The 12,723-nt window shown below is 48.7% G+C and overlaps 1 protein-coding gene across 1 annotated transcript in view; it reads left to right on the plus strand.

Moving 5' to 3' along the window:
* Positions 1 to 12,723, plus strand: part of SETD1B (SET domain containing 1B, histone lysine methyltransferase) — a 47,640-nt gene that overhangs the window by 18,796 nt on the left and 16,121 nt on the right. Inside the window, exon 7 of the mRNA XM_074554710.1 lies at positions 10,704 to 11,474. Coding sequence (XP_074410811.1) covers positions 10,704 to 11,474 — 771 coding nt within the window. The remainder of the gene's footprint in view (positions 1 to 10,703; positions 11,475 to 12,723) is intronic.

The following is a 12,723-nucleotide window of genomic DNA, read 5'->3' on the forward strand; positions in this document are numbered from 1 at the left end:
GCAGCTCCCTGGGTCCCTCCTGAGCAGCACATTGGCAATGCTCAGCTCAGGAGCTGCTGCTGGACCTTCTTCCACAGCCATCTAATCCATTATTCACCCCATCTGCATCCCGAGCCTGGGCACTATCCTGTGACAGAGCAGTGCACTGCTGAGTTTTGTTCCAAGTGAAAAGTGTTTTCATGTGTTTGTTTAAACCTCCTGCCTGCTAATTAGGGGACAGGTGGGGGATCAGCACACTTTACCTCTCCTCTCTTTTTTGCATATTTTATGCCTGCACAAATGGCAGTGGGAGCACAGCCCAGCTGGGGGTGTTTCCACTCTGGTGCTTTGGAACACTTGTAATTTTACAATTTATTTTGCATATGGTGAGGATAGTTTGATAGTAAAAGTTTAGTGTCTTCTTGAAGGCCATGAGAAATGTTATGTCCTGCACAGGGATTATTTTTGTTAAGGAATCACTCAGCAGTTGGCAGCCACTAGGATTATGTTTTTATCACCCAAACAGAGTGATGGGGGAAAAAGTAACATTTCCCTCATTGAGCAGGTTTTGAAAAAGGACAGCTTGGAGGTATTTCTTGCTCTTTGTCTTAGAAAAAGATTTTTATTGTTTTAATTAATATGTTACATTCCTCAATTGATGCGCCTGATTCTATTCTCTCTAACTGCATGCACTTAGCCACATCTGAGTACAGCAAGAGAAGAAAAATCTAAGCAGGAAATAAAGCAGTGAAAAATTCAAGCTGCCTCCAGAGAGAAGACAAATGTTACAAAAGGAGAACAGTTTCTTGCTGGCCTCACCCTTACTTTTAAGGAAGAACATCTACTCAGCTGCTGGAAATAGGCTCCTCAGAGTGAAGCATCTCCTGTGGTCTGGCTGGGTTTTAATGCATCTACTGCTTTGCTGGGAAGGACTTGTCAGGTTTGTGTTGTGATGCTCAGAAAACGAGGAGCTGCTGAGCTCATTAGGGTGCCACTCATGGCTTTGGTCCCTGCTGTGAAGGACTCCCAGGCAGGGAGGGTTTGTGTCTCCTGAGCCTCCCATTCCCTGGGGCCGCTCCAGCCTGTGTCCCCGCACACCCAGAGCATGTGAGCACCTCCAGTGGGGGCTTTGGCCACAGTGGGTAAATGATTTTTGTCAGCCAACATCCTGCAGGCTGGCTGAGCCATGTTCTCTGCAGCAGTTTTTCTGGGAGTTCAGAAATGCAGCAGATGCCCTATTTTCCCATCTGGGTGATGGTGGTGGCTGTGTCCAGAGCAAAAAGCCACAGGTTTCCTTGTTTGAAACCAGACCACACAGCCACCATGACTGCAGTTGGGATGATAACAAGGTCCTAAAGACCTTATTAACAGTGTTCCCTCTTTCAGGCATATTTCTTTTCAAATAGCTGGTGCTGGGCTAGAGCAGAGCGGTGTGGAGGGCAGGTGGGAGTGAGCAGGAGAGCTTTAAAGGATGAGACTGATGAATAATCTAACAAAAACTTTTCTTTTTCCCATTCTTCTTCAAGACCCAAAATTCCTTCATTTCTGCCCTCCTTTCTGAGGGGACTCAGTGTTGCACAGGTCATGTTGGGACATCCAGGTCTTGCAAATGAAACCACTGTTGGTACTAACCCTGAAATGCAGAGGGCACTGAACAGGGCACTGGCAATGCTGCCATAACTGTGGTAGCCATGTGATTTCAGATACTCAGGGGTACAGTAGTACTGTGTAAAAGGGGAGGAGTATCACACTGGCCTCGTTGTGCTGATTAGAACTGTTTAAATACAGCATGTGTACAACCTATTCTTCAACATGCTGCTATCACCTGGGGAGCTAGACTGTTTTCCATGCCTATCTCCTTCCTTATCACCTTCTTGGTAGCAAGATCTGAATTCATGGCTCCATTTGACCTAAGGTTTAAGTATGAGGGTGAGGTCAGGGCCTGGCACGTGAGCTCCTGCCTGGCACTGAACTGAGGGGGATCTGTGTACTCTGCACATGCAGTTATTGCAGGGTGGTTTGGGTTTTTTTGCTTATAGGTGGACTCTGCTCTAATGTTGCCAGTTCCCTTTATCTTTGATGGCAAAGTACTTTCTGTAGAAATGTGGGTGCATTTCTGCACGCCAGTGTGGAGAGCAAGAGTTACAGAATGCTTTGGGAATTGAGTTCTCTCTGTAGAGTGTGATTTCTTCTGAATTCCTTGCTTTTCTTTGCATCTTTAGAGAAGGGGATGCTGCCTTGAGCTCTGCATCTTTTGTGGGTGGACAGACCTTAGAATGAAATAATAGCTGAGGTGCCAGAAGATGACAGGAGCCCATTGCATGTGTACCAGTGCCTTTCTGTTTTCAGAGAGACTGTTCAGTTCTTCTGTTGTATTTGGCTGGTTAGTTCCCAGAACTCTGCATCACTGAACCTGGGGTCTGAAAAGGGCTTTACCTGGGTGAAGCCAGTCAGGCTGTATGAAAGTCTTTGGGAAAAGCAGAGAACATTCCCTGACTAATTTATCTGTAGGGGGTATTTTCTTGCCACTCTACCATCCTTTTATGCATGACTTAGCCTCCCAGCCGACTAAAGCCTTTGAAGTTAGATTGCAAATAGCTCTTCAGCTGTCCCTTCCCCCCATCTAAAATAGGGAAACCAGAACAACCATTGCTGTCTGCCTTGTTACATGGCTTCCCAATGTTAACACCCCTCTCTTTTCCTCCTTCCTTTCCCTACCTCCTCCCCCCCATAAAGAAACCCTTTTTTTCCCCCCCTTAATAAGATCTACTTAAGACTTGAGGGAAGAGGCCATGGTTCCATGAGATGGTAAATCCAATTTTAGGGTGTTTCATATGTGATGAAAAACGCCGTGGCCACATGACGCTGGCCCTGAATTGGCACACATCACCCTGCCAGTTCCGATTTGTGCACATAATGCAGGAGGCCAGCCTCTCATGGGGCACTCACAGGCTGCCCTGGGCTGGGCTGGGCTGGGGCCAGGGCTCCCCTCTCACACTCTCACTGTTCTGTGACCTGCCCAGTTGGGTGTTTGTGTCGGTCTCCGCTCAGATCTGGGTGTCTGGAAGTTTCCAATGTCAGCATTGCTGAATGTGGACCCCAAGGATGTGATGTTGGCCTCTCCCTGCAGACACCAGAGAGTCTGTGGTGCATGGGAAGCCCAGAGGTGATGTCTGGCTGCTCCAAAACCCCTTCGTCAATGGTCTTGCTGACAGTGTAACCACATCATATGCCAGGGGGTTTGCAGTTCAGAGCCTCCTCCTCCTGGGAGGGAGGAAGACCTGAATGAAGCCATCCTCTTTGTGGATGGCTTACTAACAAACAGAGCAACCCCCTCAGCCTAGCTCTCTTTGCTAGTTCATCTCCTCAGGATTTCTGCTGAGGTAGATCAGGCAGTTGTTTTCCCACTGGTTTAATTCCTGGCTCTGAGGATTTCTGTCCTAGGAAGCTCTTGCAGTTCTTGAAATCCACATTGAAAACTGGACTGTGATGCCAAGAGGATGGATTTTTGAAAGTACTGAATGATGATTTAGTGTTCTCCCCTTGGGATCACATTCCTCAAGTTTTTCTGGATCAGTGCAGAGCTGTTCACCTCAGACTGTACCACAGGGGCTTCCCATCTCTTCTTGCTTCACCTAGAATTGTCTGTCCTTCCCTGCACCACTTGCTGAATGAAAGAAGTTCTGAGCCTTGTGGAAGTGCCTAGCAGCTGCCTAGGTGGGTGTTTCTTACTCCAGGATCTGTTTTGACTTCTGGAAGGAAGAATCTGTGCATCATTTCCTACAGCCACTGGAGATGTATGTATAGTCAGTACAGTACTCCTGTTCAATCACTGCATTAATTTTCTCCTATTTTTGATGGGGGTTTGTGTGGACCATTTCATGCCCCATGTCACATCAAGGGCTTTGCTTTGGGAAATACTGATTTAAGCTACTGCTCAGTTCCTTTCCATGGAGATGTTGATGTTATTCCAGTGTCCTGCAGGGAGACAGGATGATCCCCTCTGGAGTCTGAAACAGGGTCTGGAAGTGTCAAGCCCCATTTCAGCTGCTCAGTGCATGTGAAGGCCTGCAGGCAGTGTGGTGTGGATTTGCATGAGGCTGCATTGCTCTTTGGCACTGCTGTCCATCCTACAGGAGTCATTTTGGCTTGTTTTGTCATCTTGATTCACTACATTTTCTGATGATGGCCTGGGCTGTTGGGCAGCTGTCCAGCTCTCCTGCTGTCCTTAAAACAAGTCAATTTACTTCTGTTCCTGGTGTCAGGAAATACTGGAAGTGAGTGAGGGGACCTCTTCCCTTTGCTAGCATTAGCCTCATGTGCCTTCTTTTCTCAAAAGCCCTTCCTGCCCTACACTGACAGCCCAGTTGAGCTGTCATCCTGCATCCTTCCAAATCCCTACTTGTGGCATCTCCCCATGTGCAGGATGGGACCAGCACCTGCTGGAGCACATTGTGAGACACAAAACACAAGATCCCTGTCCCCCTCTTCTGGGACCAGCAGGCTCTTCCAGGGAATTCTCCCTCTATCCTTCTGTGGTTTGAGATATCAGCTCAAAAGTTCCCTCTTGGCCTTAGGAAGGAAAGTAAGAGGCATAAATTGGGCTGGTGTTTGCAGTGCTGTTTGTTTACAATGAGCACTTGGATATTATTGTCACTTGTTTTACTTGTTGGGCAGCCCTGTAGGTGTGGGGAGCATTGCCTGTGCCAAAGAAGTGCTGCAAGTAACTATCAGACCAAAAGCAAACCTGAGCCAACACATTGTGTGTGTTAGGTGGGATATTGTCATGAGAGAGAGCTTGAATTCTCCTTTCAGGTAGTGAGAGGTACTTTGGCAATTGGTACTAGAGAAACCAAAACATCCAAGGAGTGTCTCTCCTTCTGTGAGAAATCCCTGCTCTGTTAGGGCCTTTTTGTGCCCCTTTTTGTGGGACACAGCACTGAGTCCATCACTCTGATCTGTGTGTTTGTAGCCTTTGTTTAGAAGTTCATTTATGAAATGCTGTATAAATATATAACTATATAAAAACCTTGCAGTCTTCCTTACTAGAGATAGGATCACATGTTGCTGGAGGTATTTTATAATCACTGATTTGTAACATGTAAATATTTCCATTTGCCAATTACCCAGCTGGGCATTTTATTACAGTGCAAACAGCAGAAAGCTGTTCCAATTAGGAGCTGCTGTGGTTGCCCTTGTGGGCTCTGACTGCAGCAGGAGGACAGGAGCTCTCCCAGCTGCCCAGGGGAGCTTGAAAGACCTGACTAACCCACGGGGAGGAGGCAGCAACCTCATGCAGCTTCAGTCCAGGCTGCAGAGGTGATGGGCTGGCCACCACGAGCCACCACAGGCACTTGGGACAGCACAGTGATCTGGCCAGGCTGGAAAGCTCACCCAGGAAGGTGCAGGCAGCAGCTGGCTCTGTGTTTTTGCTGCTGGACTGCTGGCAAACCACCTGGAGTGGCTCTGCCCTCCTGTGCTGCGTGTGTGCCAGCGAAGCACCGCCCTTGAGCATGTTCTTCCCCAGGCAGGGCTGTAATTATGGTTAGCAAAGTAAAAATACTTGTGTGCCTTGTAAATGAGGTGCCCAGTCTGCCTTGTTCACGCCTGACAGGGTGAGGTGTGAGTGCTCAGCAGTCCCTCTGCCGTGTCACCATGCCATTGAGGGCTCCTCCTTGTGTGCTTTGCCCAGAACAGGGAGCCTGCAAGCTAAAAGCAGATTCCAAATGAACAAAGTAATACTCTCTGGAGCCCTTGCTGGGTTTGCAATTTTTGGGCTACAAGAGGTATTTGGTATTTAGTCTGTTAGCAGAGTGAATGGTGGGATTCTCTGGGCCAAGCTTGAAAGGAGTTTTTCAGTGAGGTTGTCTTGGAGGAGGAGTTGCAGGTTGGTGACCTCAGGCTTCACTTTTGTTCTGGATGGTGGCATAAGAAATGCGGCAGGTTTGAAATGTCTCATTCTCTTTAATGTGCTCTGCTGAAGGAGTCTGGGAAGAGAATTTTGTGTTAGAGAACTTGAGCTGGCCTCACCCAGGATCATGGCTGTTTCCCTTGTCAAACACAGAGCACAGGCAGTGAGAGCCTGGTGTGAGCCCAGCGTGGGGAGGCAGCTGGAGTTGGGGTGTAGGAGGTCAGAGGGACCCTGGAGTCTGTTCTTGACTCTGTTGGTGACTTGGTGTGTGACCCTCTTCAGTCAGTTGTCCTCTCCTCACCTCTGAAGACTTTTCTTTCTGTGCTTTTTTGTAAGGATGAAGTGTGAGATGATCACTTGTGATTTTTTTTTCCAACCCTTGCTTGGACTTAATCCAAAACCAAGTGATGACTCTTTAACCAGGTTAGGAAAACTTTTTTGTCCAAGAGTCCCTTCTTCTTTAAAGTTCTAGCTTTATTGAAAACCATGAAGGCTGATGCCCTTGTACTGTGCTGAATGCCATCGATCCTGCATTTCATTATTTTGATGCACCAGAGCTCAGCCAGGTAATGCCAGAGCAGTTGCTATGTTCAGTGGCACAGTTCCCTACCTCAAATAGAACTTGGTACCCAGCAGAATGTTTCAGTGAAATGAGCTGTAAGCTGATGGTGTTTAATATGCGTTCTGACATTCTGAGTAAATTCTTTTATCAGATGGCCTTTTAGAAGGAAATGGAAGTTTCTGTGCCTGTAAGGAAGGTACTGAACAACGGGAAGGTCCCAATCACTGCCACGGTGTCAGTGCTCCTCTGGGTCAGGGGATGGAGCAGCTCCTCACTGCTGGGAGCTGCCAGGGCTGCATGCAGATATTGGGATGTAGTTTCTTATCTCTGGAGGAATCAACATTTGCCTGCAGGACGCTGGGCATGGCCCTGAGGTGGGATCAATGCCCTGTAGCCAGTGGCTCTGCCCTGTCACTATTCCAGCTGATGGAGTGGCGTCCCAGGATGTTCCCTCACTTCACTTAAGAGTCTCTGCACACTCTGCTGGTGTTAAAGGTGGCAATTAACATTTTGGGTGAACAGTGAATGAGGCCATTTATAACCAGTTACGCTGACATGAATCTCTCCCAACAAATTTGCATCATTAAGGAACCCTTGGAAAAATGTGTCATGCGTATAATTAAATACCTGTTTTGCTAACTCTTAATTTAATTAATCCAAAGTAAAGATGGCAGCACAAATTAATTTAGCTGGAAATGGCATTTCTCTCAGTGGGCTGAAGAGAGATTTTCTGGTGGCATTGTAGCAGATGACCTCAGGAACAGACAGGTGAACTCTGGGATTGATTGACACAGGTTTTTTTTTTTTTTTACAATGATGGCTGTGACATTCTCATAGCAGTATGTATGTCATCTATCAGCTCACTTTTTTCTGCTTGTGAGAGCAAAGAGGGAGGCCAGCTAGAAGGCAGTTTCTTTGAGAGGACAGCACAGGTGCTTTTCAGCTCTACCCTGAGAGGTATTTGGTAGCAGCCATAGTAAATCCAGGTTCAGACAGGTGAATGAAAAGAAATTCAAATAACAGAAGATCTTTCTATGTCTCCCTTGCTTTTTCTATCTCTACCTTGATCTCTTTCACTTGGTGCCTGCCTTTTTCCCCCTTAGATATGAGCAGTTACAGAAAAGTAATCCGCTTTAAATATTCGTTACTCTTAACTTTCTTTAAAGAGTTCCTTGTAGATGATCTTTTGGTTTGACCTCTTTCCTAACCTTGTGATTCTTTTCCCCCTACCCCCTGTGCCTTTTCTGATCCTTTTCTCCCTGCCATTTAATGTCCTTCTCTCTCCCTATCCATCTTGCCTGGGATAGAACTGGAGCACAGATTGCACTGTGCAGGTGGAGGTGAGTTGAAGCCCAGCATTGGAGGAAGCAGGGAATCTGTTGTTGCTTCCTGTTGGCCCATCTGAGCACCAGAAGTGGGGAAAAAAAATCTTTCAATCTTTCAAACATTGGTTATTGCTTTAGCAATTCTCATTTCAGCTTAAGTAAAAGTTAAGGCATGTATGGATGGAGGAAGCTCTGTGCCCTAAAGCATGGAATCCTGCTCGTCCCGCCTCCTCTCTGCAATTTCAGGACTGGCTTTTTCTATGTGGTGTTTCCTTCGAGAGGGAAAATCAGTCCCATTTACCAGGCAGCACTCCAGTCATTGGCACTGAGGCTGATGAGAGGCTGGTGTGGATGGCAGTGGGCTCTGGGTGATGGGCAGGAGCACAGAGCTGGTGTGGCAGGACTGGCTGGGACAGGCTGGGGGCTGGCAGGGTGGGAGGTCCTGCAGGAGGCACTGGGGAGAATTGGTGGTTTGACACTGCTTAGTGTTGGTCTCCCCTGAGGCCTCATGGGGTGGCTTTTGTCCATATCCCATCAGATGAGATGAATGTGGACTTGGAGCTGATTTTGTCTGTCTTTGGTAGCCTGAGCACTCCTGGCTTTCTATCCTGAGCCAACCTTTAGCATCATCCAGTGTTTGCAATTGGAACCAGTGCTTTTAACAGGGCCTTTTGTGTTCACTTACTGAAAACCAGGGTCTGTTTCACAGGAATCTTGTTTACACCTGCCACAGCCATCCTTTTTGCTCTTCCTCTGCTCCTTTCACTGGAGCTGCAGTGGTTGAAAGTGCAGAATGTCCTTTTATTCCCCTCCATCCTCGGCGTGGGACGTGACCGCAATAGAGCAGCTGGGGAGAGGATGCAGGGGGACAAGTGTGAGCCAGATGTGGGCAGCTCAAGGGCATGATACAGCTGGCCTTTGGAAGGACTTGGGTCCCATGGGTCATCACCTCTACTTCTGTTTTAGCTGTTCAGTTTAGGGTTTACAAACAGCCCTCGGAGTTCTCCCTGCATGCACAGATGCACTAAAGTGACTGTGACTTCAGGGGAGTCCTCTCTCCATCACCATTGCCAGGGGTCAGTAGCTCTTGCTCAGGGTTTGCCAGGTGGATGGTGTCTCCTTGCTGGGCATTTTGGGCACTAAAGCTGTGAGTGGTTTTTGGGGTGACCCCGGTGCTGCGGGAGGCGCTGAGCCGGTGCTGCAGCGCAGGAATGCAGGGAAGCCAGGGCGAGGGGAGGTGCCAGGGCTGGAGGATTTGCACAGCTGCTGCTGCAAGCCTCGTGCTCAGCCTGCTCTCTGGTGGTGGCTGCTGTAGCAGAGATGACCTTTGATAAAACGGGAAACATTTGGAGTGATTGGGATAGTTGTGGTTGCTCAGTTTCACACAGTGACAGTTTGTAGCAGAGTCAACTCAGCTGCTCCTGCTTTTGTTTGCACACGCCAGTGAGAAATTCACAGGTTAAGAATCAAATCACAGCGGCTTCAATGTGAAAACTGCCAACAAAGTCTGCTCCTCAGCAGCTCTTCCCAGAACTTCCAGGTTCTCCAGTGTCTGATGCTGCTCTTTCCTTTCACACTGGGGAGACTGTTGGGAGAGCAGACAGAAGAGGCACCTGCTGGCATGAAATGTGGAGCAAACAATAAATATCTTTGAGATCTACAGTCAAATCTGGCTGATAACAGCCAGCAGGTTCCAAAACTCTTGCCAGGATTGTGCCAGAGAGAGGCACTTGATGGAGATTCCTGGCTCCAGGGCAGCAGGAGGGCTCTGGCCAGGAGCAGCATCCCCGCTGTGCCCTGGGCTGGGGACACGGGGGGTTCTTCACTGACATCAGCAATGTGAGACACTCGTTTGGAGGTTACAGGGACTGTCCTGTGTGCTGTCATCACTCTGGTCAGAGATCAGCCCCATTCATGTTTCCTAGATAAACTGTCGCCCTGTGGATATGTCTCCCAGCAGGATTTGGTTACTGTATTTCCTATCAGGGATGTGACACTCATGCATGTGCATTCTTGGTGCTGGAGACACCTTGAGGACTGCAGTGCCTGTAGGACACAGAGTGCAGGTGTGACCATGTGCTGCTGAGGGTGGAGGTGTTTCCTGAGACTTTTCTTTTGTACAAGACCTAGTCAGGCAGCTTTGAAACTTCAGAGCAAGCTGGCACCCTCTATTTTAATCCAGTTTCCATCCCTTTGGCAGCAGAGGTAGGACACAGTTTTAGCATTTTCTTACAAGTCTGTGTTTCTTGTGTCTAGTAAAGTATTCATTTTGTCTAAAAACACAACATGAGCTATGTCTTTGAATCCCAGCTTTTTATGACTTTGATGACTTTGATGTTTAAAAGCAATTTAACCAGATTTGGGGTTCTTTTTTCCCATGTGAATTGCTGTGGTCTAGTCAAGACAACTCTTAGTAGCAGCAGCCTTGTGGAGGAGGTATTGTGTTTCCACAATTAGAGGTTAGGAATTGACAGCAAACAAGCCAGGGATTATAATTGAAAACCAGGATAATTATTTGTGCATGGAAAAACTAAGGAATAACAACTCATGGTGTAATGTACCTAGGAGTACTAGATACAAATAAGAGATAATGTATCTTGCAGTGAAGGATGTTTGGATTGTGTGCATTTCACCAACCATGGGAGCAATTCCTCCTGCTCCACAGACTGAGGGTTTTGTTCAGTTGGTGCTGATGCTCTTTTAGAAAGCTTTTACCTCTCTGGTTCCTGAGGTCTGACACGGAAGAGAAAAGCTTCAATAGGCACCAGCTGCACAGTGGGCCCTGGCTTTTCAGAGCATCGCTCGCTTTTCTGCGTTCCCAATTAAAATGTGTGTTAAACTTAGCTTTTGTTTGAAGCAGCCCAGCGCTGTGGTATTTAATGTAAAGAGAATGTGCTCGTCACCTTTTCTCTCTCTTTTGTGGCAGGGTCAGCATTCCTCAGGGGAGGACATGGAAATCTCTGACGACGAGACCAACCCCGCGCCCATCACCAGCGCGGAATGTGCCAAAACCATTGTGGTGAACTCCTCCGTCAGCAACACGGCCGTGATGGCCCCGTCCATCCCCCCGCTGCCACCCCCGGGATTCCCTCCTCTTCCTCCCCCTCCTCCTCCTCAGCCGGGCTTCCCCATTCCCCCTCCGCTGCCCCCGCCCCCGCCGCCCACTCACCCCGCGGTCACGGTGCCCCCGCCGCCGCTGCCCGCCCCGCCCGGGGTGCCCCCACCCCACATCCTGCCCCCGCTGCCCCCCTTCCACCCCGGCATGTTCCCGGTCATGCAGGTGGACATGATCAGCGTCCTGGGCAACCAGTGGGGCGGCATGCCCATGTCCTTCCAGATGCAAACGCAGATGCTGAGCCGCATGATGCAGGCGCAGAACACGTACCAGTACCCGCCCTTCATGGCGGGCCGCATGCAGTTTGTGAACCTCCCTCCCTACCGGCCCTTCTCCATGGGAGCCGCCCTCGCCCGCGGGCAGCAGTGGCCGCCGCTGCCCAAGTTCGACCCCTCGGTTCCTCCCCCGGGCTATGAGCCCAAGAAGGAAGATCCCCACAAGGCCACGGTGGATGGAGTCCTCCTGGTCATAGTGAAGGAGCTCAAGGCCATCATGAAAAGGGACCTGAATCGCAAGATGGTCGAAGTGGTGGCGTTCCGGGCGTTTGATGACTGGTGGGACAAGAAGGAACGTCTGGCAAAGGTGGGTTTTCACATGTTCTATCCTGGGGAGAGCTGTTGTTGGTTCTTGTGGCCAGTGTGTGGGGTCAGCAGGGGTCTGGAGCTGACTTTAAAAAACCCAAACCCCTAAATTTTCATGTACAAGAGGAAACTGAAGTTTAGCTCTGAAAAACTAAAGTCAGATGCAAGAGGAGTGTTTGAAACCACCAAGCCTGTGTCTTGTGTTCCCCACTTAGTGCAGTGAGATTTGTGGGTATTTCCAGTTCTGCCCCCTCCCCAGTGCATGTACAAGGCAGCAATTAACTCAAAAGCTGAACATTGGCCAAATACACCAAGAGTTCCAAGGATTAGTTGAGAAAACGGCTTTGCCTGAATCCTCTGATCCTTTTCTCACCCAATTTGAAGTGTACCTCAGCCAGCAAGCAGCTCTGTGATCTAATGTGTGGTGAATTTGTCACTACCCAAAAAACCTAACACTGCAGAAAGGTTAATGCAAACCTCAGAATTACCATTGCAGTGAATTACTGTAAAAAGAACAAACCACAACCTGCAGGTATGTTTGTTTCAGATGTCGGTTTTCAGAGCAATATCCTCACCACCTGTTTGTGTGAACCAGTTGTGTGTTAACTCTGGTGCTTGGGAGAGCTCCTTGGCTTTCTGGAGGAGTTGGTCATGCTGCTGCTGAACAGCTGCTTTGTGACACTGTAATTTACTGTGGCTTAGAGCTGGCTGGCGTGACGTGCAGCAGAAACCCCGTCCCTTCCTCCTGACTAATGCTCAGAGCTTTTCTCCTGCCAGCAAGCGTGTGCTGACAGTCTTGGAGGAGGCCTGTGAGTTTCCAGGGCAATGAAGGAAACATCCAGCAAAGAGTTGCAAAAACAGCAACTGAAACACTCAAGAAATTGTTTTAAACCAGACATCTGTGGTGAAGAAGCAGAAGCAAGTTGAGGCAGATCTTCAGGCTCACTGACATCCCAAGTTATGGCTGGATTTGGGGTGTTCTTCCCTCACCTGGGGTTTATAAGCCGTTTTGGGAAGGGAAGCTGACTGTACCACAGCAGCTCACCACAGTCCTTGCCACAGGTTATGTTGGATGTGAGCAGTGTAATTGAAAATGTGAAATTGCTGCATGGGAAACCACGTGTGCTCTCTGTCCAGGAACAGAGATGCCAGAACCCTTTCTGCCCCAGGGCATGTGTTACTGTTGTGTGCAGAAAAACCTCATAGATTTCAGAGCTTTCTGCTAGGACTGGGCACCCTGGCATTGGGGT

This window comes from Zonotrichia albicollis, chromosome 18 (genome assembly GCF_047830755.1).
Source record: "Zonotrichia albicollis isolate bZonAlb1 chromosome 18, bZonAlb1.hap1, whole genome shotgun sequence".
NCBI lineage: Eukaryota > Metazoa > Chordata > Aves > Passeriformes > Passerellidae > Zonotrichia > Zonotrichia albicollis.